The sequence below is a fragment of the Apium graveolens genome, chromosome 4, assembly GCF_009905375.1.
Source record: "Apium graveolens cultivar Ventura chromosome 4, ASM990537v1, whole genome shotgun sequence".
Classification (NCBI taxonomy): domain Eukaryota; kingdom Viridiplantae; phylum Streptophyta; class Magnoliopsida; order Apiales; family Apiaceae; genus Apium; species Apium graveolens.
In genome coordinates this window covers 2901338-2928761 of record NC_133650.1, presented here as the reverse complement: position 1 = coordinate 2928761, position 27424 = coordinate 2901338, and the positions used below count along the sequence as shown (strand labels likewise).

General features: G+C 36.2%; 1 protein-coding gene across 1 annotated transcript; it reads left to right on the top strand.

Annotated features, from left to right (window-relative positions):
- The first annotated feature begins 7891 nt into the window (after positions 1-7891).
- Positions 7892-9555, top strand: LOC141718161 (sister chromatid cohesion protein PDS5 homolog C-like). The gene is made up of 4 exons (XM_074520540.1): positions 7892-8011; positions 8915-9062; positions 9223-9391; positions 9549-9555. The coding sequence occupies exons 1-4, from the start codon at positions 7892-7894 to the stop codon at positions 9553-9555; spliced, it is 444 nt and encodes a 147-aa protein (XP_074376641.1).
- Positions 9556-27424: the final 17869 nt, after the last annotated feature.

The following is a 27424-nucleotide window of genomic DNA, read 5'->3' as shown; positions in this document are numbered from 1 at the left end:
TTAATGACTTTCTTTATAACATTTCAAGTTCATAAGTTTTCAAGATCCCATACAACACTTTCAGGGTCATTTAGCTCAAGTCTCTTCCTTCTCTAATGGTTGATATCTTCTATTCAATGTGGTCAGGAAGAGCTATCAAGAATTTTAGGTTAACCTCCTCAGCTTTAGAATATTTATCATGAAGTTGCAAGTCATTTATCAATTTATTGAATCTCACAAAAACTTCGGTAATTCCTTCTTTGGACTTTGCCATGAATCCCTCATACTGAGACACCAGTATTCTCTTTTGGTTGGATCTAAATTTCTCTGTACCTTCACACAAAATCTCAATCTTCTCCCAAATCTATTTGGCTGTGTCACAATTGAAAATATTGTTGTACATAACATTGTCAAGTGACTCTATTAGAAATAGTTGCAGGCCACTATCCAGGGAGACTTTTCCTTTTCAGTTTCAGTGTATTGTGAAGGGTCTTTAGGGGAATAATGAGCTAGGATAACCATATCTCCATCATTAGATTCATCAACCCTTTCCATGGGGGTGAAAGGGCCATTATTGAAAATCTGAATATATAATGGGTTGGCCATCCTTATGAACATCATCATTTTCTATTTCCAAAGTATATAGTTGATTTTAACAAAGGCTGGTATCTTGAATGTGTTTTCTTTATTTTTAGCCTTTTTCCAACTTGTTTGGATATGGTGAACAAAGCAGTTTATAATTTGTAAAGATATTATGTTAGCAGAATGAAGACAACAAGCACAGCAAACACAATATTTCAAAACTCACTTAATTTGTATTAATTAAGTTTGTATTGCTACAAATTCAAAGTTCTTTAAAATAAAAGAACTCAGCTTCTTTCTTGAGAGAGTTCAAGAAAATATAGATCTGTTTGTTACATTTATAACAAAGGACCAGTGTTTACTTTATAGATCAGTAAACACGGGTTTACACAGCATGCAATAAGATGTACTAAACCCTTTTCTAAGTTATCTCTAATTCTTTCTATTTTTGGCTCAGTAAATCCTTACAAATCTTGTATGTCTATGACCTTCCTTTGTCAGTTAATCTTGGACCTTGATCTTGCACTCTTCAAACTGCTTTTGTAGACTTTTAAATCTAAGTTATTAGATCGTTTGTTGATTGATAATCTTGAATCTTTAACTTTTCTGCATTTTTTACTTGAGGTTCATATCGAGATCTCCAGTTTATATTGTAGAGAAGTGACATCTCGATAGGTATAATGGCTTATCGAGATCCATGAGTTCTCTATAAGTGTCTTTGACTTGTCATGGTCTCTAAGTTCTCTATAAGGGAACTTGGTTTGTCGAGGTCTTCAAATTTCTGCATGTAGAAATGACTTGTCGATATCTCGGAGATCTCTATATGTATTTTGACTTGTTGATATCTCTGAGATCTCTAATGAGATTTTGACTTGTCGATATCTCCAATCTTCATATCGTCATTTTGACTTGTCGATATCTCTGAGTTCTCTATATGCAGAAGTGACTTGTCGATATATCTGAGATCTCTATATACATTTTGACTTGTAGATTTTTCTGATATCTCTAATGATAAATCGACTTGTCGATATCTCTAATTTTTAAATCTTCATTTGACTTGTCGATATCTCTGATACTTCTCTATAAGTCATTGTACTTAACATCTTCTTTGGGCATTTTTCAGTCTCTGAAAACAATTTATCTGGCTTGGTGAGAGGATGTAAGTTTTTAACAACAATTCATTTTCATGCCCCCCACCAGACAGGTCTGAAAATCTAACAGAGCTAAACAGTTGGTAGTACATTCAAATTTATTCTCTGAGTCCTTGTCTTCTACCATACCATTTAGTCTAAACCTACAAAAGCTTGATCTTCGGAAAAATTCTCTGTGTAGTCACATTTATCTTGACTTCACTAAGTTGCCTGATCTTTTTGAACTTGACCTTTGCACTAAGCATTTTGAGGATGCACTACCTAACTTGCTATTTAGTTGCCAGAAACTCATATTTCTAAATATTGTAAATAATGAATTAAGTAGCTAGATCCCTCAGAATTATGTGAACCTTTCATATCTATTCCTTCAATGGCAAAAAACTTTGGTGGTGAAGAAGAAGAACTACCAAATAACTATGTTACTCGGACTATTCATTTTATCTTTGTCGCACACTCGGACTTGGACACTTATTTTAGGCAAAAAACATGAATATTTTTGAAAATGTTGCCGAGTCCGATACTTAAACTCCATCCATATCGGACACTTCTAGCCGAATCCAAGTAACATAGCCAAGTAATACTAGTGGTTTTAAAAACTTGGAGTTTTTTGCTCTGGAAATTATGCTCTTACATGGTAAGTACTAGCTTGGTTACTCAATTGCAACAAATTACAAATCCTTGATTTAATCTTGGAAGTATCTACCATTGGATTGGTCATACGGATAGCCTTGTTTGGACTTTCTGTACGATACTCTCACCGAGAAAATCAAGAGAGTTTGGCAGAGCTGAAGGGCCTCATTTCTACAAACAACAGCATATTATGTGATCAATTAATTTGCATCCCTCGGTATGTTAAGAGAAATTAGAGTGCACATTGTTGCAGTACAAGCAGGTTTCAAGTTTCCCCTCTCTCCAAAATATTATCCAATAATAGGATAAATAAGAAACGGGTCCATATTGCCCGATACTGGGAAACTGGCTTCATGTCTTGGATTTGAGCAGGATAACATAACTGGTACAATTCCAGCATCCGTTTCTGATGAGGAAAATTGGAAGCTTTGGATTTATTGAGCAATAACCTTGAGGGAGCTGGAGGCCAATTTTTTAAGCATTTTATAATTCAAGATTTAATTGCAATCCTGGATTTATGGTAAAATTAGAATCTTTTAATGCCGCTGCCAGTAATTTAGAGAATCAACCAAAATTTCCAATTGTTAGAATCTTTTAATGCCGCCGCCAGTAATTTAGAGAATCAACCAAAATTTCCAATTGCTTTATGCGAAATTTGGTCTTGCTTTTACCAAAGATTAATTGCTTTATGCGAAATTTGGATTTATGTAATGTAGATATTAAATTATTGCGGTCTTCGGTATTTTGTTTTAGTTCCTTTTATTTCTATAAAGCGATGCAAGTTATGACCTTTTCAAGTACTGCTTCTGTGGTAATTGTGTTTCCTTTTGCAAATTAACTGCCAGATGGTGAAATTTAATTGTGTATCCTCCCACAGCTCTCAACATGGGCGGTCTGAATCGGTAGATAAAGTTATTGCCCAGGAAGGCAAGCAAAAATCAAGAAAGACAGTTTAATTAAATTATAAAGTACTTTATTGTATTTGTTATGGAGCAGAAGAAGATTTTGCTTGTGGCAACAAAAGAAAAACTGCTGGAATTTAGGAAGCCAAATAACGATCAATAACTTTTGATAAATTTCAAATTATAGGAAAATTTTGGGTCTAGGCGATATTTAGTTGGCGTGGTTCGCAAACTAGTTCAAGTTATATTTTTCTTATAAGTATAGTTATCCGCCGGATTAACAATAGGTAATATAAATTTGAATGACAGATGCTGTAATTTATCACTTTTGTTAGTTGATACTATTTTCTCTTCTCCCATACGGCGGTTGAGAAATTCTCGGAGTTAGAACTTGAATGCTTGGAGCAGGTATTGGAAAAGCGATTATGAACATTATAAATCTACTCTATGTTCTACTGAAGAACCTGGTTTATCTAACATTATAAATTCAATTATCTTTATATTCCAAATAATTTCACTCTCTTTTACCCACACCGAGGCTGCATTGGTGTAAATGCATTGGTAGAATCAAATATCTTCTTGGTTTTCTAGTTCGTCTTTTGCATTAATGTAACTTCGATTATCAATGATGTGCAGGATCGTGAAGGGGAAAGTGAAGGCCCTGATGTTGTTTGTTATGAACTGAAGGCTGAGTGAAGTGATTTACATTTTACTTGATGTTATGTTGGTTAGATCATCTCCAAGAGATCCTATCTTTGCTCTTATTTCGAAATCAGAGGGTGCTCAAAAATGTTGTAAGAGGCTCTTAGGGGATCTTCGAATCACTAAGAGCATAAATGTTGTAAGAGGCTCTTAGGGATAGTGACCTGTAACCAAGATGATACTCTATCTATTGTACTTGATATGGCATGAGATTGTAAATGTTTTATATGCATTTACATGTGTGAAATATGATAGATCAATAGGGGCATGGCCTATTGATTCTGTGCATTTTAGGGACCTTTTGGATCATGGGGTTTCAACCTGGTTAAAGAGAATGTGAATGAAATTTAATACGAAAATGAATTAGATTCTCATATCCGTTAACCGGGTTGAAATCCCACAATCGAAACGGAACCTTTAGCCTATTTATTCTTTCTAAAAATGGCAAGTTTTCTTATCTTAAAAGGTTCCTCTGTGATCTTGAATTTCATTTGGAACTTATATAGCGTCTTTGGTTCTGTACTAGTGCTATGTTGTTTAAGTATTATGAATGTAACAATTTACGTACATATGTGTGATCTTGGTACTATCTGATTTCTTCTGTGTGTAGTATATCATTATGACCATATTTTGGTAATGGTTACAAAAGAAGAACATCTGTTCTATCTTCTGAGGTTAGTGGAATGTGGAAACTATTAAATTTGCTGTAATTGTTACGCAGCAAGTTCTGTTTTTAATCTTATGAACCCCCTAGTTGTCCAGGTAATTTCTCTGGAGACAGAATATTGACAGGCTTAAATGTACTTGGATGATCAACTATGTTTAATTTGTTTGTTAATCGATAGTAGCATGGATGTTTGATCGTGTGGATATTAAGGACCCTCTGGATCATGGGATTTCAACCTGATAAAAGGGAATGTGAATATGAAGATGAATCAGATTCTCATTGTCGTTAACCGGCTTGAAATACCACGATCAAAAGGGCACCATTAGCCTTTTCATTCTTTATAAAAATGGTAAGTTTGTCTTGTCTAAAAAAAGGTTTCGTTTCTTACTTTGAAAGTACTCTATAAAAAATGCAATTTTTCACTTATAGTTACTATCAATTTAAATTAGGTAACATAAATTTTATAGACAATCAAACAATACTTATAAGTAATTTTCAGCTTTTAAGGGGACCAAAGTTTCATTTTCTTGATTTCTTGTTTATTTGGAACCTGGAGATGGAGTTTATTTGTGCTTCTTTGTTTTGGATATCTTTTGAGGATTTATGCTGTTGAGCTCAACGAACAGAGCAGATTTCAGGTCTTTCTTCATATATAGTAAAAAATTGATTTGGTGCATCTTCTGCGATATTCAAATCAAATGTAGAAATTAAGATATCTTTGAATATCGATTGCAATTTGATGACTGCAGTGGCTTGGTTCTGTGTTGGTGCATCAAAGATTAATTAAAATACTAGGGTTATGGTAAAGGTAGTAAAATACTAAACTATTAATGGAATAACAGGGAAGTAATGTTGAAATTTTCTCCATCTAGCAGAAACTACGTCAACTTTCTTTTTAGCCAACTGAAAGTGGAACTGATGGAGTGTGGTTTGGATAGCATTCTTTGCTAGCCTATGTAACTGCCGTCGTGCCTCAGCTCTTTAGCTTACATATTTCCTGGCGAAAGCTTTTCCATACCATACTTAAGTATTATATTCTCAAGTCATTTTGAGAATATAGTTTGCTCATTTGTCTTGGATCCCCAAGTCAACCTGTCATTGTGGTCGATCTTCTGGAACTTAGGAAATTTGCAGGAAACTGCACAAATGGCTCCATTATCGAAACATGGTCTACTAGTAATTTTGTTAAATGTATCTGGCAAAGGCGAGTTGCCTGCTGCCTTTTCCAAGTTGAACTAACTAGAGTTTCTTGATTAGAGCAATGCCGTTTTGACTTTTTCAATTTTTTAGTAATCTTTTTGCACTAAGCAATAATTTCTTCTCTGGTGGTTTCAATTATCAAGTCTGCATTTCTTCAAACTATGTGGCAGCTCTCTAGAGCAATTGAATATGAATTACAATTTTAACTCATTTCCAGGATCCCTTCCTGAATCATTGTACTTAACATCTTCTTTGGGCAATTTTCAGTCTCTGAAAACAATTTATCTTTGAGAAATGTAAGTTTTTTCCACCTCAAGACCTTAATTTTTAACAACAATTCATTTTCACGCCCCCCACCAGACAGGTCTGAAAATCTAACAGAGCTAAACAGTTGGTAGTACATTCAAATTTATTCTCTGGGTCCTTGTCTTCTACCCTACCATCTAGTATAAACCTACAAAAGCTTGATCTTCGGATAAATTTGACTTCACTAAGTTGCCTGATCTTTTTGAACTTGACCTTTGCACTAAGCATTTTGAGGATGCACTACCTAACTTGCAATTTAGTTGCCAGAAACTCATATTTCTAAATATTGTAAATAATGAATTAAGTAGCTAGATCCCTCAGAATTATGTGAACCTTTCATCTCCATCTATTCCTTCAATGGCAAAAAACTTTGGTGGTGAAGAAGAAGAACTACCAAATAACTATGTTACTTGGACTATTCATTTTATCTTCGAGTAACCATGTCGCACACTCGAACTTGGACACTTATTTTAGGCAAAAAACATGAATATTTTTGAAAATGTTGCCGAGTCCGATACTAAAACTCTATCCATGTCGGACACTTCTAGCCGAATCCAAGTAACATAGCCAAGTAATACTAGTGGTTTTAAAAAATTGGAGTTTTTTGCTCTGGAAATTATGCTCTTACATGGTAAGTACTAGCTTGGTTACTCAATTGCAACAAATTACAAATCCTTGATTTAATCTTGGAAGTATCTACCATTGGATTGGTCATACGGATATTTCTACAAACAACAGCATATTATGTGATCAATTAATTTGCATCCCTCGGTATGTTAAGAGAAATTAGAGTGCACATTGTTGCAGTACAAGCAGGCTTCAAGTTTCCCTCTATCCAAAATATTATCCAATAACAGGATAAATAAGAAACGGATCCATATTGCCCGATACTGGGAAACTGGCTTCATGTCTTGGATTTGAGCAGGATAACCTTTACGGATCTATAGCGTCATCTTTCAATAAGTTAGCATTCCCTTCAAGATTAAGTGTTCCTAATATCCCTTGAGGGAGCTGGAGGCCAATTTTTTAAGCATTTTATAATTCAAGATTTAATTGCAATCCTGGATTTATGGTAAAATTAGAATCTTTTAATGCCGCTGCCAGTATTTAGAGAATCAACCAAAATTTCCAATTGCTTTATGCGAAATTTGGTCTTGCTTTTAAAGCTTAAGCTTCCCAGCAGCAATCAAGAGACTTTGTGAGAATTGCGGTCATGTGAAGTTCGTGTTTTTCACGAGTTTAGCACAAAAATACTCTACCAAAATTCGTAATATTTTTTATAGGATTTTTGGTGTTGCAAAATTTTGTCACATTAATGTCAGAAAAATTTTGTATTCTGATTATAGATTCTCATAGATAATTTATATTAGAAAACTATTTACATGTGTAAGACTATATTTTAGAAAGATTTGTTCTGGGGAGTCTCTGTCTATCTAGTAATGTTCAAAGCGGGAACATAAGAACACAGGAAACCATAACAAACAGATTAAGAACAACACAAACACAGCACACAACATGCACACATATCACACAAGACATGTTTGTGTGCTTACCGATAATCCAAATTCCCTTTCCCCATATACATCCACGTATACATGAAGCTAACGCCTGTTTTGCCCGAAATCAAAAAAAGAAAAATAAAGAATAAAAACAAAATAAAGAATCCCCAATTCACTACTTTGTACATATATTCACATTTCTCTCGTTTCTCATTTAGGGTTTTGAATTATTGGATTTCACTAGAAAAAAGAAGCTTCAATTTATGAGAAAAAATGGCAACAACTTTGAAAGAGGTAAATCTTCAAATCCAGCTCGAAGCTGCTGGAAAAAACCTGTTAGGCTTCTCGTCAGTTGCTAGTACAACACCTATAGAGCTCCTCAGGTTTTTAGATGTATGATTATACACTTTTCCCGCAAAACACAAAGTTATTGAATTGGTTATAAAATGATTTTGTATGTGTTTCTGATGAATTAAACTGTTGAATCTGATTTTTTTTTATATTGGATTGTGCTTTGTTCATAAAAATATGAGTATGTATTATAGATTTGGTCATTGCCCTTCAATCTCTGTAAATGTTTAAGGATTTAGGTGACATGAATTGTGAATTAATTTTGTTATTTTATGTGTGAACTAGCTAGTCGCTCCAATTTGTATTTTATTTTTGTCACGCACGGACACAGTGATCAAGGACTGATTTGGTATGTGCTTTTTATTCTTTTCAATCACTATTGAATTTGGGGTTTTTTGGTCTTGTTTCTCGTTTATACTTTGTTGATAGAGTTTTAAATATTATATGGATGTGGTCATTACTTTTTATCTCTATAATTCTTGAATGATTTTGATTTACAGAAATTGTGAGTTACTTGTGTTTCGATTTTTTCATTGGTTAAAGTTTATGGTATTAATTAGTGATGTCATTTATTCCATTAAGTTGATGCATCACATGCATAACTTATGGTCGACGTAGTTACTGTTTCTAAGCGCTATTTGGAATCACTAGTTAGTCGCAAGGCGGTTCACTTGACATAGTCTTGTTGGAGCCATTTGGTTATGAATAATCGAGTGGGAATCTTTTAGAATCATGAAATTGCTATGATGTTATGTTTGGTGGATGCTCTTTGTCGACTGAAGAAAACTTGTTATCCTTTTTTACTCGATTTTGACCTGCATATACATTTCGCTCTTAACAAGTAATCCTTCTATTAATTATCAGTTCTCTCTCTTTATCTTTTTTTAATTTATGATCACTATGTTTCATTTTTATAATACAGTTCTATTTATTAATGTCTTCCAGCGAGTAGAAGGACTTTTATCTGAGGTTGGGCAGGCACCTTCCAGGTGGATAAAAGACACACTTGAACCCACAATGAAAGCATTAGTTTCTCATCAGCTGTTAAAGCATTCTGATTTTTATGTGAGAGTGGCAGTTGCATCTTGTATGAGTCAGCTTATAAGAATTACTGCCCCTGACACACCTTATAATGATACTGTTCAAATGAAGGTTGCCTAAATGTAAAGAATTAGCTTCGCAATTCAGATAAAAAGTTGACGCCTTAACAAATCTTATACGATTGTTTGCTTTTCCATCTGAATGATGTGCAGGACGTTTTCAATCTGATAGTATTGGTACTTGGCCTTTGTCTAGCGAAGATGCCCGCAGGTACGACAAGGGCCTTCGTATTCTTAGCAATATGACAAATGTGAGAGCAGCAGTGCTGTTGGTGGACAATTTGATTCCCAAGATGTTCAGGGTGTTCCTGAATTCCATTAGGTAATCACAATTAGTGCTATAAGCAAGTATTCGTACAATATTAAGTTAAGAATTTAAAGCTTTTAAGTTTGCAGATCAAGCTTCAGTAATTGTAGAAGTTTAAGCTGACTATCAGTTAGCATAAACTTATTGCAAATGAACTTTTGCTGTTTTGCAGATATTAGTAAATATATATAGTGAAATTCCCTTAGAGGAGACGCGTAACATCTGAATTATTTTTATGACACGTTTTAACTTTTTCTTATATATATATTAATTTTTACGTTTTTAATATAGAGAAAAAGGAGATCGAGTTTAGATTTTGGTAATTATGTTTGGGTGATTAGTTGCCATAGTAGCAGCATTATGTCCACAATCAGTTTATGTTTTGTTCCCATGTATCTCTAGGATCTCTTTATCTCATGCTAGCACTAATTTGAGAATATTTGCCACTGTACTATTGCTTGAATATGCTAAAGGGTGTTTAATACTGTATGCAAAATTACTTTTCATCAGAAATTAAGAATTTAGCTTTGTTTTGTTTAATAACAAGGTACCCCCACTCCGTTGTTGTGTTTAGACAAATGGAGTCTATCATGACCCGTGCTTTAAAAGAAAGTGAAGAGATTTCAAATGAGCTTCTAAGCATCCTCCTTACCAGCGTTAACAGAAAAATTGAGGTATCTGGTTTTATGTACTTCTTGTGTTTGCAGTTGTTTGTAGCTTATTAATTTCATATACTGAATCAGTTTGTGTTATACACATTTTGTTTAGCATGTTTCATGCAGTCAAAGGTTATTGGGGGAGTTTGTTCTCATAAACTCTGCAGTGTCAAACTCCGCTACTATCTCCCAAAATTTGTTAGATCCGGGAACCTGAATGTTGACGATTATTCCTCGGTAGTAGCTCACATATGCCAGTGCGCCCCTGAAAACAAACATGTGTGTGGTTTGTGTCTATCCTTCTACCTTCAAATTTTTATACAAGATTAAACTGTGTTTCTCTACTTCGAGCACTTAGTATGTTATAATGTAGATATTAAATTATCGTGGTCTTCTGTTTTTTGTTCTAGTCCCTTTTATTTCTATAAAGCGGTGCTAGTTATGACCTTTTGCAAATTAAGTAGCAGATGGTGAAATTATTGACAAAACCAAGAGCGACATGGGTGGTCTGAATCGGTAGATAAAGTTATTGACGGGGAATGCAAGCAAAAACCATGAAAGACAGTTTAGTTAAACTAATTATAAAGTACTTTGTTGTATTTATTATTATGGAACAGAAGAAGATTTTACTTGTGGCAACAAAAGAAAAACTGCTGGAATTTAGGAAGCCAAGTAAATATCAGTAACTTTTGATACATTTTAGTATATAGGAAAATTTTAGTTCTGGGCGATATTTAGTTGTCGTGCTTCGGAAACTAGGTCTAGTTATATTTTTCTTATAAGTATAGTTATCCACCGGATTAACAGCGGTTGAGAAATTCTCGGAGTTAGGAACTTGAATGCTTGGAGCAGGTATTGAAAAAACAATTATGAAAATTATAAATCTACTCTATGTTCTACACAAGAAACTGGTTTATATAACGTTATAAATTCGTTCGACGACTAATGTCAGTCAGATTGTCTGTGCTATAGCCTATTGTTCAAGCATGCTGATGTCCACTAATGGAACAAAGGTGTCTACATATTTACAATAATGACTGAGGACGAGATAGTCGCGTATGCCCATGATTTAGAAATACGTTGACGATGTTTGGACGTCCGTGCAAAGACCATGTTCCCAGGTCATTACTATTACCAATGTGCTGCAGGTCGTCATGTATAGTATAGTGATATGTGGCCATAGTGTCGTGGTTTTGGGCAAGAACTAAAAATTTGATAATAAAAGGCAAAAAGTTGAACAGGGAATCTACTCAGTACCAGCCGTGGTCACAGAGTAATGGGCTATGATCAAGACCTTCAGGAACAGTGTTTTTTTACCTCTTTTAGGCAGTGTATATGTTTGTAGGTTATCTACAATGGCCCTGTACAATTAATAACTTCTAAAACTTTACACACACATTCATACTAGTCTGCTCTTAGTATTTATTTAACATTATATTCCAAATAAATTCACTCTCTTTTACCCACACTGAGGCTGCATTGGTGTATATGCATTTGTAGAATCAAATCTCTTCTTGGTTTTCTAGTTCCGCTTTTGCATTAATGTAACTTTGATTTTCAACGTGTGCAGGATCGTGAAGGGGAAAGTGAAGGCCCTGATGTTGTCTGTCATGAAGGCTGAATGAAGTTATTTACATTTTACTTAATGTATAGGTTAGTTGGATCATCTCCAAGAGATCCTATCTTTGCTCTTATGTCGAAATCAGAGGGTGCACAAAGATGTTGTAAGAGGCTCTTAGGGGATCTTCAAATCACTAAGAGCATAAATGTTGTAAGCGGCTCTGAGGGCGAGTATGTGTAACCAAGATGATACTCTATCTATAGAACTTGATTTGGAATGAGACTTGGAATCCTGGAAATATCATGTTCAAATTTAAATGTTTTATATGCGTTTACATAGGTAAAATATGATAGATCGATAATGGCATGGACTATTGATTGTGTGCATTTTAGGGATATTTTGGAACATGAGATTTCAACGTGGTTCAGGGAATGCGAATGAAATTTAATACAAAAGTGAATTAGATTCTCACTGGCCTATTTATTCTATCTAAAAATTGCAAGTTTTGCTATCTTAAAACCGAAACCGGCCCGAAAAATCGAAAAACCAAACAAAAAAACCCGGAAACAATCATAACCGAACCGAACCGATGAAACGATTTGGTAACGGTTACAAAAGAAGAACCTCTGTTCTGTCTTCTGAGGTTAGTGGAAACTATTAAATTTGCTGTAACTGTTATGCAGCAAGTTGTGTTTTCACTTTGAAGTCAATGATGAGTCCCCTGTTGTTCAGGTAACTTCTCCGGAGACAGAATATTGACAGGCTTGAAAATGTACTTGGACGGTCAATAATGTTTAATTTGTTTGTTAACTGAAGGATGATATCAACTCCTAAATCTGTAATTGAAATGTTATTATTTAAGGAAGAAGTTATGCAGACCTTCAAACTGATAGTTCAGCTGATGCATTGGCAAACATCATGATGCAGATATTTCTCAATGACAAGTGGCTAATTTATTTACTTTCCGGTTTTGTTTTATACTCAACGGTATTTCTTTCGGTTTAATTTCGTCAAAATTTAATTTTGTATACCTACTTTAAGAAATTAATTTTATATACCTACTTTAAAAATTGCAGTTTACATCCTCTTTCTTTAAAATCCGATCAAGTTCACCATTTTTACCAAATTTTGTCAATTTTTTGCCCAAATTATTGTCTTCAACAAAATATATAATCTATTTATGAAGAGAAATGATAAAATATATTGTGAGAGACAATAATTAGGGCTAAATATATAGGCAAAAAGGTTGCATGTTGAATCGAATTTTGAAACTGGGAATGTGAACTGCAATTTAAAAAAATAGGTATACAAAATTGAGTTTTATGCAATTCTCTCTAATAATTAATAACATTTGAATATAATATTAAAAAAATCGTTTCGGTGTCTAAACTATATCATAGTTTAAGATACTATTTTGTTCCTTATCTAAACCACTCGGTATTCATCAATATTTACTATATATATAACCCGAATAAGGCATGAAACAACGCATCGACCTAAAATGAGTCTTATATTTCAGTGGAAGTCCGACCCCTGTTGATAGTACATGTAGCTCCTGCAAGCACTAGGCCCGGACTCCTAACTCAGTCCAGTCCCGCAGACTACTAATCCTAACTAGCCCAGTCCCGCAAGCCCAATCTTGGGAAATCCCAGCACGTGAGGCACTCGCCTAAGCACATGATAGGGGCAACTGTCACCCATCAATCATGTGAATAATCAGGGCATGTGTCAAAGGATCCTCAGAACATTCCTCGGCCAGTCCCGCGCTGCCACATGTAAAGCATCTACTCCTACCAGGTGTCTTCCGCTCCTAGAATCAATAACTACGATTCAAAGGTACCAACCCAAAACCCTATTCTTGGGCTATAAATAGCCCAATAAGGTAAGGTTTTGGGATTAATCACTCTCTCACGCTCATATACGCACACAGCCACCTTGCATTCATATCTATCTTCATCTTCCCCAAAAGCGAGTTATTACTCTCACACCGGAGGCGCCGCGAGACCCAAACCCCCCTTCCGGTGTTGTTTTGTAGAAAACCCACGACAGCTAAACCACCACGGCAGCGAAGAAACCAGAAATGGCGTCGAAGGAGCGGCCCCGCCTCGATATGCTATTTTACCTTGATAAATTCTTCAACAAAACTCTCTCAGTCTGCTTCTGGATTTGTCTTAATATGCCTTTCGCGACAACCCAGCAACGAGCAATCTACGGAGCACCAGCATTTACAATCGCCCTGTCGTACTCCTCGGACTTCTTATACACTTCAATGACTTTAGCCTCCGCTCTCACAGCAGAAAGCTGCTTCCGGAGCTCAGCTAGTTCAGACTTCAAATCTGCAGCTTCCTTCTCAGCACTCTCAGCATGGGTAGTAACGTCGCTGAGATGTTTATTCAATCTGGAAAGAGAGGTATCTTTAAAAATAATTTGATCCCTCAACTCCCCGATCTCAGTGTTCCTCTCAGCAACCGTCTCCCGGGCATTCTTCAAATCATTGTACGCAAGGTAAGCAGATTCGGCCATATATCCACCAAGCTGTAGAGGAATAAATGTACGCCTTAAAAAACATTCTAAGGCAAAAGAATAGAAACAAAACAAGAACAGAAAAATAATATACGTAACCCCAGAGCCGGGAACACTCCTTCATAGTTGCGTCAAATCCGGACTAATTCATTTTCTTCCACTCATCCTGGGTCAGGATCCCAACCATGAAACGAGCAACCTTAACCTCAAGCTCCGGGCTACGCTTCTACGGACTCTCAACATCCAAACCCTTTCCTTTGTCCACTCCAGACTCACCACTAGCAGCAACATTATGAGCTCGGGGAGGCTTCGCCCCAACACTCCGGAGCCACTACTTCTTCCGACCAACCTCAACTTCCGGAACCTCCCCAAGAGGTTCAAACTCCTCCAAGTTTTCAAATTCATCGTCGGCTTCAACTTCAGCATTCCGCTCCGGAGCCCTTTCACGCTCCACAGAATCTGGCATCGATACAGCGTTGCTCTGAGACCCCACCTCCGGGGGAGGATTAGATCTGGAGCCAGTAATGGAAGCCTTTTTTGAAACTTGGAAGGCAGTTCCTAGCCCTTTCAGCGCGTCACTGTAAGTAGAAGACGACATGTCTGGATTGAAGTATGGCAAACTTGCCAAAAAAGCAACAAGAAAAAGTATAATCAGGTATACATGGGAACAAAATATTACAAGCAAGTAACAAGACTTAGTCCGGACAAAAACAAAAAACTCATATCCTAAGCAATGCATAGTCTTATGGATCATGAAGGTATCTCGGGTCAGCTGAATACCCAAATATTCACAAAAAGTAAAAACCATCCGGATTGCATCTCCCCAGAGAGTTTCTCGAGGGAACCTAGTCCAGACTCCCTCATGAGCAATATGCGGGAGATACTGCAAATCCAGTCCCCTTAGCATTATCAACTCCCCATTCCAGTGCTTCAGGGACGACTGCTGAATTACTGGCCTATACGAAAAACCGTATCCACACTGAGCAGCCCAGAATCGAATCTCATACAAAGGCATTTGGCTAGACCGGACTAAACTAAAAATGTGATGCCACAACTTAAAGGTTGGTTGGACCTTGAACTGGTGGCAACAGGAAATGAACCAAGTCATCCATTCTATCCCATTTAGAGTTATCTGCATCGAAGAAAGTTTATATTCATATTTACAAAGATGTTTGAGGAAAATATGCTAGTGTGGATTCCACCCGGACCAAAGATGCTCTAACCACACCAGAACGAAACCGTCGTCCGGTATATGATATATCCTCTCTCCGGGCTTAGGCCACCTCCACTCAATCCGGGGTCCAACTGGAAGGCAGCCCGGATTGATGGGTCTTGCGCCGCATGATCCAAATCAACGTACTCATTTTTCAGCTCATAAGGCTCCTTGGCCACAATACTATCGGCAAACCTCCTATCAAACTTTTCGCGGTCATACAGCCCCAGACCGGCATTAGGCTGCCTCGCATACCCGGACCTAATACTCCTAAAGTACCACTTGCTCTCTATCTCCTCGCTCCTCGTGATAAAGTAATTAGGGATATCAACCCACAACCCCTCCGGAGTGCATGACACCTTTTGCGGGGAGATCTTACTAACAGTCAGTTTAGTGACCGCTCCGGAGTCAGAAGTGCTAGCCTTCTTCCCCATCTCAATACGCTCAGAATCAGAAGATGACTCCGAATCCGATGGGCCCAGATAGCAAGAGATATAAGCCTTTGTCCAAACTTTAGTCCGGACCATAAACCTAAATCAAATTATAAAGATTAGTCTATATCCCTATAATTTATTTATCTCTCATCCTACTATGGTTCGGACTACACTATGTTCAGTTTTATATAAGATGAAAGCAATTAGTCCGGAGATCCGGACTAAAAGAGCCAATATCAACCCAAAACCCAAAAGCAGAAAAACCCCCGGCCTATATCCGGACTACAAGAACCCTACAAAAATCATCTCAGTCCGGACTCAAGCCACAAACAACCAAAACCATCATAAGACCAAACATAAAGCTAAAAGTCCGGACTCTTCAGTCAAGTCCGGACACCAATTAAACCCTAAACACAAAAACATGACAACACAAAATCAAACACCAAACTATGCCCAAAACACATATACATATAAATATATACACGCACATTCAAACAAATAAAAACATGAACACCAAATGAACAAATTAAATAAGCAACAGGATCTTGAAGCAGATACAAAAGAAACAGTGCAAAAAGAAAACAAGAAACTTACAGATGAAGAGATTACGGAGAGACTGAAGATGACCAAGCAACGGTGGCGCACCAGCGAAAGATCCTGAGACAGACTTCGGAAAAGCTTCAGAGAAAAATGAAAACACAGAGAAGAAAAATTATGAAGAGGTAAAAAATAAAGGGGAGAGGGATGAGTGCCTTTTATAGGCACAGTGAATCCTAGAAGTCTCAAGCCACGTGGCCACATCCTGGCCATCCATCAAGATCATGTTTACACGGTGATTAACGTGCATCATTATTACGGCACATCTTTTTACAAATAACAGTTGCAATAATTCAAATCATTGGGGGGGGAATCCAAAAACTGTTTCAACTTTCAAGTACGGACCACTTAACTCGACGCAATCCGGACTGGGGGTGGGCAAGAAAAGCTCAACTTCTTCTAAAGACAACCAACCTTAGTCCTGATTAGCTGAACTCGATGCAATCCGGGCTGGGGGGCAAGAAAAGCTCAAATTCTTTAAAATACAACCAACCTTAATCTTGATTAACCGAACTCTACACAATCCGGACTGGGGGCAAGAAAAGCTCAACTTCTTTTAAAGGCAACCAGCCTTAGTCTTGATTGGCTGAACTCGACGCAATCCGGACTGGAGGGCAAGAAAAGCTCAAATTCTTCAAAATACAACTAACCTTAGTCCTGATTAGCCGAACTCGACGCAATCCGGATTGGGGGCAAGTAAAGCTCAACTTCTTTTAAAGAAAACCAACCTTAGTCCTGATTAGCTGAACTTGACGCAATCCGGACTGGAGGGCAAGAAAAGCTCAAATTCTTCAAAATATAACCAACCTCAGTCCTGATTGGCTGAACTCGACGCAATCCGGACTGGGGGCAAGAAAAACTCCACTTCTGCTAAAGACAACCAACCTTAATCCTGATTGGCTGAACTCGACGCAATCCGGACTGGGGGGCAAGAAATGCTCAAATTCTTCAAAGTACAACCAACCTTAGTCCTGATTGGCTGAACTCAACGCAATTTGGACTGGAGGGCAAGAAAAACCCACCTTCTTCTAAAGACAACCAACCTTAGTCCTGATTGGCTGAACTCAAAGCAATCCGGACTGGGGGCAAGAAAAGCTCAAATTCTTTTAAAGATAACAACCAAAAGCTCATGTTCTTCGAGCAAAGCCAACCTTACTCCCTCATCCAGAAAAATCTGCATAAGGGAGTGGGGGGCACATGATAGTACATGTAGCTCCAACAAGTACTAGGCCCGGACTCCTAACTCAATCCAGTCCCGCAGACTACTAGTCCTAACTGGCCCAGTCCCGCAAGCCCAATCTTGTGAAATCCCAGCACGTGAGGCACTCGTCTAAGCACATGATAGGGGCAACTATCACCCATCATTCATGAGAATAATCAGGGCACGTGTCAGAGGATCCTCAGAACATTCCTCGGCCAGTCCCGGGCTGCCACGTGTAAAGCATCTACTCCTACCAGGTGTCCTCCGCTCCTAGAACTAATGGCTATGATTCAAATGTACCAACCCCAAAACCCTATCCTTGGGCTATAAATAACACAAGAAGGTAAGGTTTTGGGGTTAATCACTCTCTCATGCTCATATACGCACACAGCCACCTTGCATTCATATATATCTTCATCTTCCCCAAAAGCGAGTTCTTACACTCACACCGGAGGCGTCGCGGGACCCAAACCCCCTTTCCGGTATTGTTTTGTAGGAACCCCACGACAGCTAAACTACCACGGTAGCGAAGGATCCAGATACGGCGTCAAAGGAGCGGCCCCGCCTCCAGGAGTTATCACTTGTTTGTCCCGATTTTAATAAAAACCCGGCTTTCTTGAAAAATAAAGTTCTTATGAGCTTTTTTGCATCTCTATTTGTGAGTACCACCAAATTTTAATAGATTATTTCCTCAATATCTCCTGATTTTAAAAGACCGTTTGAATCCAAATATATAAAATTTAAATTGAATATTATGAGATTTTAAAGAATTGTTTAAATATAGTGTCAAATATACCCAAATTTTAACTTTTTTTAAGAAATTCAAGTTAAATAACCCAATGAAAACCAAACAAATCTTATAAAATCTGGAACAAATACAATATACTATAACTGTTTTTCTATAATGTTGAATTCATAATAAATTTTTAATCTAGAAATATGAAACTCGAAATATGACCCAATATGGAAAAAAGCTTGATTCGGAAAAAAAAACTAGGCCTAGTTAGTTCTAGCACGCGGGCCTTAAATGGGCCTTCTTTTTCGTAAAAATTCAGTCCGCTAGAAAAATTCGAATAAAAGGCCGGATTTTGAACAATTCGGCTTCAAAAAAGCTCGGATAAAAGTCTGGACTTCTAATAATCCCATTTAAAATCTGATTTTTTTGTAAAATACAAAAATATATAATATTTTTAATTAATTCTTATTAACTATAATGTACTATTAAATGTAGAACAAGGTATATTTGGTTGGTTTGTCAATTTGATATTGTAAATAACAAGTCTCAGAGTTTTAAGTTATTAATTGAGAACATTTGAATATTATATGAACGAATTATTTTGTTTTGGTGGCTAAACTCCTTTCTCTCATAGTTTAAGATATAATATCTTTAGATATTTAAACTACTCATCCCACAAAAGTTGGCTCAGTGGGTTAAATAGCGTATAACTATCCTCTTGGTCACATTCGAATCCCACGGGAGGAGAATTTATGATTATGCCTCCTGAGCCAGAGTCTGTCGCTTAAATACGGTTTACCTTGGTTCATGTGGCTTATAAGCTATTACGTGAGCCCATAAGATTTATCCAGTGCGCACCCGAAAGGTAGCGGCTGCGGGTTACATACGTAAAAAAACTACTCATAGGTCGAGACAAAAAAATACCAATTTGTATTTAATATATATTAGAAAACCCCAAAGCTCGGCATGACGCGATCCGCAGACCTAAAACCAGTCTTATATTTTAGTGGAACCCCATCCCGACCCGATTTTTAAAAATGTCACCCTCGATTTGTTTCTTATTTTCAGGCCCCGATAAAGCATCTTTAATTTTGAGTACTACCAATTTTCTAATAGATTATAACCTGAATAGCTCTAGATTTTAAAAGATTATTTGAACCTAAATTTTTTAAAATCTAAATTGAATATTATGAGATTTTAAAGGATTATGTAAATATAATATCAAATATAGCCAAATTTTAACAAATTTTCTAAAATTCAGGTTAAAACCCAAATATGGAAAATCAAATAAATCTTATAAAATCTAGAACGAATATAATATACTATAAACTATTTTTCTTAACTTAAATGGTGGATTTAATAATTTTCTAATTTAAGTTAGAAGATTTATTTTCATAATAAATTAGAAATTTTTTAAAGTTAAAAGTATAATAAAATTTTGCGAAATTATAAGTCAAAAAATCTATTTTACGAAGATAGATATGAGTTTCAATTTTTTTTGTCATTTTTTTTAATTATAACCATGGGGGTGATAAAATCCACTTTTGTCTAGACTCCAAATCTCCAATGTTTTTGGCAGGAACATAAAACACTTGAACAATAGAAGAACAAAAGATTTATAACACAAACAAACAAACACAGCTCACAACATGCACACACATGGCATAAGAATGTTTGTGTGCTTACGCATAATCCAAATCCCTTTTCCCCAGATCAATCATACCACCACATATACATGAAGTTAACGTCTGTTTTGTTCGACGTCAAAAAAAGAAAAAAAGAATAAGAATTAAGAATCCCTAATTCGCTCATTTGTGTATATATAATGCACATTTAACATTCATCTTATTCAGGGTCTTGAATCATAGAATTTTCGAGAAAAGATTGGCAACAACTTTGAAGGAGGTAAAGCTTCAAATCCAGCTCGAAGCTGCTGGAAAGAACCTACTAGGCTTCTCGTCAGTTGCTAGTACTACAGCTATAGAGCTTCTCGGGTTTTTAGATGTAAGATTTTACATCTTTTTCAGGGTTTTCTCGTAAACACACACACACACACAAGTTTATTAGATTTGTTCATGAAACGGTTTTGTATGTGTTTCTGATGAATTACAAATGTTGAATTTGATTAATTTTTACTATTATTATCGAATTGTGCTTTGTTGATAAAGATCTGAGTATGTTTTATAGATGTAGTTATTGCCCTTTAATTTTTGTAATTGTTTAATGATTTAGTTGACATGAATTATGAATTAATTTTATTATTTTATCTGTGAATTTACCGTTTCAATTTTTGTTTCATTTTTTGTAACACACATATACGATGTTCAAGGGGGTGATTTTGTACGTGTTTGATTTGGAGTTTTGTTTTTTTTGTTTGATTATGCTGTGTTAATAAAGAGTTTTAAATGTTATAAGGATGTGGTCATTACTCTTTTATTTTTATTTTTTTTGAATCATTTTGAGTAACCAAAATTGAAAGTTCTTTGTGTACCCAATTTCTTCATCAGTTAAAGTTTCAGGTATTAATTAATGTTGTCCTTTATACCACTACATCGATGCATCGGTACATATTCAGATGCACGACTTATGTTGAGCTCTATTTAGAATCACTAGCTTGTGGCAAATCGGTTTACTTTGTCGCGGTCTTGTTGGAGTGAGTTGTTTATAATTAGTAGAGTTGGAACCTTACAGAATCATGAAATTGGCACGATGTTAAGTTTGGTGGATATATTGTACCGATTATAAAAAAAATTATTCAAATTTTTCATCTTATTTTTTTTTGAATTTTAACCCATAGGTTGATGATGGGCATGGGGTAATAAAATCCATTTTAGTCTGGACTCCAAATCTCTAACATTCTTAGCCGGAACATAAAACACTTGAACACATAACAACAGAAGAACAAAATATTCATAACACAAACAAACACAGCTCACAACATGCACACACATGACACAAGCATGTTTGTGTGTTTACGCATAATCCAAATACCATTCCCTAGATCATACTGCCACGTATACATGAAGCTAATGTCTGTTTTGTTCGACGTCAAAAAAATAAAAAAAAAAAGAATAAGGATTAAGAATCCCTAATTCCCTCGTTTGTGGATATATAATACACATTTCACATTCATCTTATTCAAGGTTTTCAATCATAAAATTTTTCGAGAAAAAAATGGCAACAACTTTGAAGGAGGTAAAGCTTCTAATCCATCTCGAAGCTGCTGGAAAGAACCTGCTAACTTCTCGTTAGTTGCTAGTACTACACTTAAAGAGCTCCTCAGGTTTTTTTATATGTAAGATTATATCCTTTTATGGAAAACACACACACAAGTTTATTAGATTTGTTTATGAAATGATTTTGTACATGGTTCTGATGAATTACAAGTGTTGAATTTGATTAATTTTTACTATTACTATCGGCTTGTGCTTTGTTGATAAAGATCTGAGTATGTTTAATAGATGTGGTCAGTGCCCTTTAATTACCGTAATTTAATTATTTAGGTGACAAGAATTGTGATTTAATTTTGTTATTTCATATATGAATTTTCCATTACAATTTGTGTTTTACTTTTTGTCCCACACACACGCATACGATGTATACGATGTTGAAGGGTTGATTATGTATCTGTTTAATTTGGGGTTTTTGGTTTTCTGGGTTTGATTATGTTGTGTTAATAAAGAGTTTTGTTGACGGAGGAATTTGGGAGCAATAAAGTTTGAGGTTCGTGGCTGAAAATAAGATCTGTGATGGCGGTTCTTCGTCGGAAAAGTGAACAGTAATCAGTGGATCCGATGAACAGTATTCATCGGAAAAGATGAACAGTGTTTGGTGGTGGTGATTATTGGGGGCTAAGATTGCTTAGGGTTAGTGATGGCTCCTTTGCGCTCTCACTTCTGACCCCTTACAATTTGCCTACGTACCCCTATTTATAGGGGATCAAGCCCACGTAGTTCTTGGTGAACAAGAAACCTAATGGGCTTAGATTTCTTATCCCGAGGCCCAATAGGAAACCCACTGGAAACCGTTTTCTACTAGCTTTAGGAATGGCCGCCGATGAGGCCCAACCACAAAGGCCCAAGGCTCGTCCACGGCTTCGAGACTTCACGGATAAGGCATCTCCCTGGCCAAGGATAACCCTCCGCTACCAGCTGTTTCTCTAGTCCGCGGACGTAGGTATAGCCGTGGTTCACCCCAAATGTTGGACGCATCCTTGTTCCCCGATAAGAAGCACCTACCAGATTGCAAAACAAGTGATCCCAAGCTTTTGGGTGCAAAGTGCAGGATACTCCAAAGTCTCCCAACGAGGACACCCGTTGACTACAGAGACAAAGCTCCCAAAGCACACACCAGATTTTCACCCCACATCCCCAATGAGGACACCCATTGACTACAGGAGGAGGCCTTCAGTCCAGGCATACCCCTGGAGGTCTCTGACCACGGACACCGCCTTTCCTGTAGATGTGCTACAGGAAGGAGTTCTTCAATAGAGTACCTGCATCAAATAGGTTAGTAATAATAATCTCCATCTTCCTTGAATCTTATACAGAGGCCGTCCAAGTAATCATGTCAAAGTCTTCCTAAAACATTTTATCAACTCAGGGCGCGCCTTAAGTTTTGCCTCTTGGAAGGACCCAATCTAGGAATCCTCTACAATTTCCACAGTAATAGGGCGCGCCTTCTTTTCCTTTCAAGGGCGCGCCTTCCCACACATGGACAACTACAATTTTCCATCGACCACTTTCCCAATAAGGCGCGTCTTCATCACATAGGGTGCCCCTTCTATTCTTTTTTGGAAAGATAATCTTATATGTTCCTTAATTTTAGGCACTTCTTCCTCAATTTTGACTTATTTTTATCAATCCCAATCTGAATATTGTTTATACCAATTTTTGGGCATAACAACTACCCCCAAATTCCATATGCCATTGAAAATGGGATTGGAATTTTTCTCCTTCTTTATCAAAATCTGTAAAAACAAATTTCTCAATACTTTTTTACAAGGCGCGCCCGGAACAAGGCCCGCCTTCTAGCTTTCCTTTAAAATTCAATACTGTCATGATAACCAAATAAGGCGCGCCTTCAGGAGGGCGCGGCCTAGAAGTTCAAACGGTTTAGAAATGGTTCCCCTTATTTTTAGGGAATCGTGATTGATGTGACTGATTTGACCGTTTGTCATTTTCAGCTATAAATACCAGTCACACCTTTTATTTTACTTTTCACTTTTACTCTCTCTCTCTCTCTCTCTCTTACTTTACTCTTCTTCAAAAAATTATCATACCGGCGAGAAGAAGCTTTGCCTGGAATCCACCCTTACCTTAATCACTTCTTCAATTTTTTCAGTCAATCTCCTTCCCCGACCAAAAAGGTACATGTGGCTCTTCGTATTTCTGATTTTCATCTACAAAAGCACTGTGCATGCTTATAAGACTGTTCATCTTCCATTTCTTGAAGCACATTGTTCTTGTATGTATATGTGTGTATATAAGTGTATATATTTGTACTTGTCAATTTGGATCCTAAATCACAAGGTAATCAGTTTCAAATTTATGTTTTTGGGAATCTTAACCGTTTGTACCTTTATGCCTAGAAAATCATCATTTATAATTTGTACATGACCATATTTGCTTTTTAGAGCTCGCCAGCCACTTAGGGCGCGCCCTCATACGCTTTTTCCAACGATGATGCCAGGTTTTAGTTGGAGATAGAGCCGGCCACACGGGCGTGCCGTGTGTGCCGGGCCGGTTTTCCGGCGGGGCGGGTTCGGTATCAGCAGATTCGTGGTCGGCACGTTCAATGTTACGGTTTGTGCTGGGTTAGGGCTGAATCATCATACTTAAACTCGCGTACAACTCGCGGTTTGTTCGAGCTATACGAGCTCGCGTGTTGGCCGGGCGAGTCGGCGGGTTTCCGAGTTATGCGAGTCTGATAGTGTTTATTTTTGAGCAATTGTTATTTTAAGAATTTAAGTCACGGTAAGTCTGTAACGCTGTCATGTCAATATGTCAGTCAGTGTAACCCTGTAGGCTGTACTCTGTAGCCTGTAAGTGGTTTTAGTATGTGGTTGAATCATAATAATAAAACTAATGGCTGTTGAATCATTTACTTTTATTATTTGCGGCTAATAATAATAACAATAATAAATAATAATTATGTTAAATATTTATCTTTTTAAATATCAACATGTGTTAAAATAAATAAAAGAAAAGATGACGGTACCTCTATAAATTTTATTAATTAAAAAAATGACACAATTGATTTGAGAGGACTCCTCTATAAAAAAACGGAACAAACCGCATTTTACATTTTGAACAAAATACAAATTAAAAGAAAATTAAAAAATGATATATTAAAATATTCTATCATTTTACTATTTCATTTATTCAAATTCTTCTTCTTCTTGTTCTTGTTGTTCGGTTGTTGACATGCCTGATTCCGATGATGTGTCCATTGTCATCCAAACCTCTTATTCTCCATCCGAGTAGTCTTTTTTCCTTGTTGTCTTTTCGTGGCTTGATCCCAATCCTTTTTGCAAACACATATTTTTACCACATCCGGCGATAGACTTGATCTCTTCTCATCCAACACTCTTCTACCGGCACTAAAAGCGGATTCAGAAGCAACTGTAGAGGCGGGAACTACTAAAATGTCTCTCACAATTTTAGCTAACACCGGAAATTGGTTCTCATGATTCTTCCACCATGTTAGTATTGAAAAATGCTTATCTAACTCATAATTATAAGAAAAAAACTTTCTAGTCATGCTAAAAGAAGTTGTAGGTGCAGAAGAAGTAGTGGAAATTCTACACTTTTGTTTTTTAGTTAGGATATCCATCACTTTACTATTGAACCTACTACTAGTATTACTAGTCTTAGGTGATACAAGATTTGGAGTTTTGGGAGTATATACATCTATAAGACGATGTAATAAATCTAAACAATTAGTTACATAAAGCATATGATTATATGAAACTCCTAACACCATGTAATAATGTTCTAGGATATTTCCTAAACCTTCTTTTCTAACACCGGGATAAAGAAGACATGCAACACCATAAACATAAGGAAATTCAGTAAAATATTCTATCCACTTAATTTTCATATCAACAACAATTGAACCAAAATGTTGATCTTTTTCAAATTCTTTTAAAGTAGTAACAATATTAACACACTCAACAATAACATGATGTGCATTTGGTTCGTAAACGTAAGAAAAAATCTTAGTAGCATGTGCATAACACTCAAGCAAATCACGTACCTTAATTGCCATTGCCCACTGAGATTCATCAATCAATCTATCCTCCACTTGGTTTCTTGGATCAGAATTATACAACTCCGTGATAACTACCTTATATTTAATTGCATCACATAGTAATTTATAAGTCGAACCCCATCTCGTGGGACAATCAATACCCCACTTTTTGGGTAGTAACCCATTTTCTCTACATAATTTTTTATATTGTCTCTTTAATGTGTGTGCTATACGTAAATATTTAATTATTTTTCTAATGGGTAATAAAAAATTTGTTATTTGTGAAATCCCCTTTTGTGTCGATAAGTTAAGTATGTGTGCACAACATCTAATATGCAAGAAAGCGCCATCTAATACGGTAGGAATATCTTGTGAAATATAATAAATAGCTTTATTATAACGACCCGTGTATTTTTGAATTATTTAAATATGTAATTGTGGAAGTGTTAAATAAATAAAGTATATGTATAGTTTTTGTCAGCTCGATGTTGTTTTATTATTATTTATGTGTGATTTATGGTGTACAAGGTTGTTCGTATAGTTAATTATTGAGTATATTGAATTGTTTGCACTTTTAAAAGTGTATTCAGTGCAAATTTATTTGCATAAATATTTGGAATGTCTCTAAAATTGTTTTTGTGATTTTACAATTACAATATTTATTTTTGGGATTTTATAAAATTTAGAAATCAATATTTCATTAATTATTTAGCCTTGTATGATTTTCTAATTACATTTATTTGTAAAATCTGTATTTAATTCCAGAATTCTACAAAAATTATGAAATTCATATTTATTTAAGTTTGGAATATTTCGAGAATTTTAAAATTATTTTGGAAATTTTCGGGATTAATTTCACTCACGTGTCGATTTGTTTAATTGCTAAAATCGGGTATGAATTGTGTTTCAGAAATTATTTTAAAATTACGAAAGTTATGTTTTTATAAACTTCGGGATATTTGTAGTATTTTAAGACTATTTTCGTGAATTTCTGAGTATATTTTAATCGCAGCCCGGTTCGTAAATTATGAAATGCGGGTACGAGTTGTATTTCAAACGTGCTTTAAAAAATTAGAGAAATTTTATTTTATTACGTTCGGGATTTTTAGAAAAATTTAAGACTATTTTGATACTTTTCTGAATTTATTTTATGTGCGGCTTAGCTCGATAAATTGTGAAATAGTGAATCAGAAAGAGGGTTGTAGTGCATTTTATTAATATGTGTCTATGTTATATGCACGTGTCGAGTTTTTAGCGGTTGAATTGATACGTAGTTGTTGCCATTTCGTTGCTGGAATAAAAAAATAATAATAAATAAAATAAACAGAAATAAAACACCACAGCATCTCCCTGTTCTCTGTGGCATCAGTATCTTTCTTTGTGAGGGTTCAATCTCTCCTCGTCTCTCCTATCTCATTTCCTTCCCTTGATTTTGTGTTTCCTCTCTCTCTAATTCCCCGTGGTTCCGTGTGTTCTCCCATGTGGCTCCGTTTTCGGAATCATCGCCGCCGCCTTCCTCTAACCTCTGGCGAGGAGGTACGGTGGCGAGGTGTGCTCCGTTTGGTGCAGTTCCTGGTGTATGCATATTGTGTGACTATGGTTCTGTTGTCGTCCTGCACTGTTCATATCTTCCCGCCGCTAGTTTTCCGGCAAGTGTTCAGTGTGTGTGCACGTTGCGCTTTTGGCGCGTATGTTTTCTGCAGTTGTGTTGCTGTTTATTTCGTGGGTATTAATTTGTAAATTGTTGGTTTATTTCTGCAGGAACGATATGATTAACATTCCTGAATTAAATTTATCGTGCGGAATTTTTTGTTAATCAATCGGTGAAATTTGTGATTGGAGACCCAAATCAGGTACCTCCGGATTTTACTGCCGT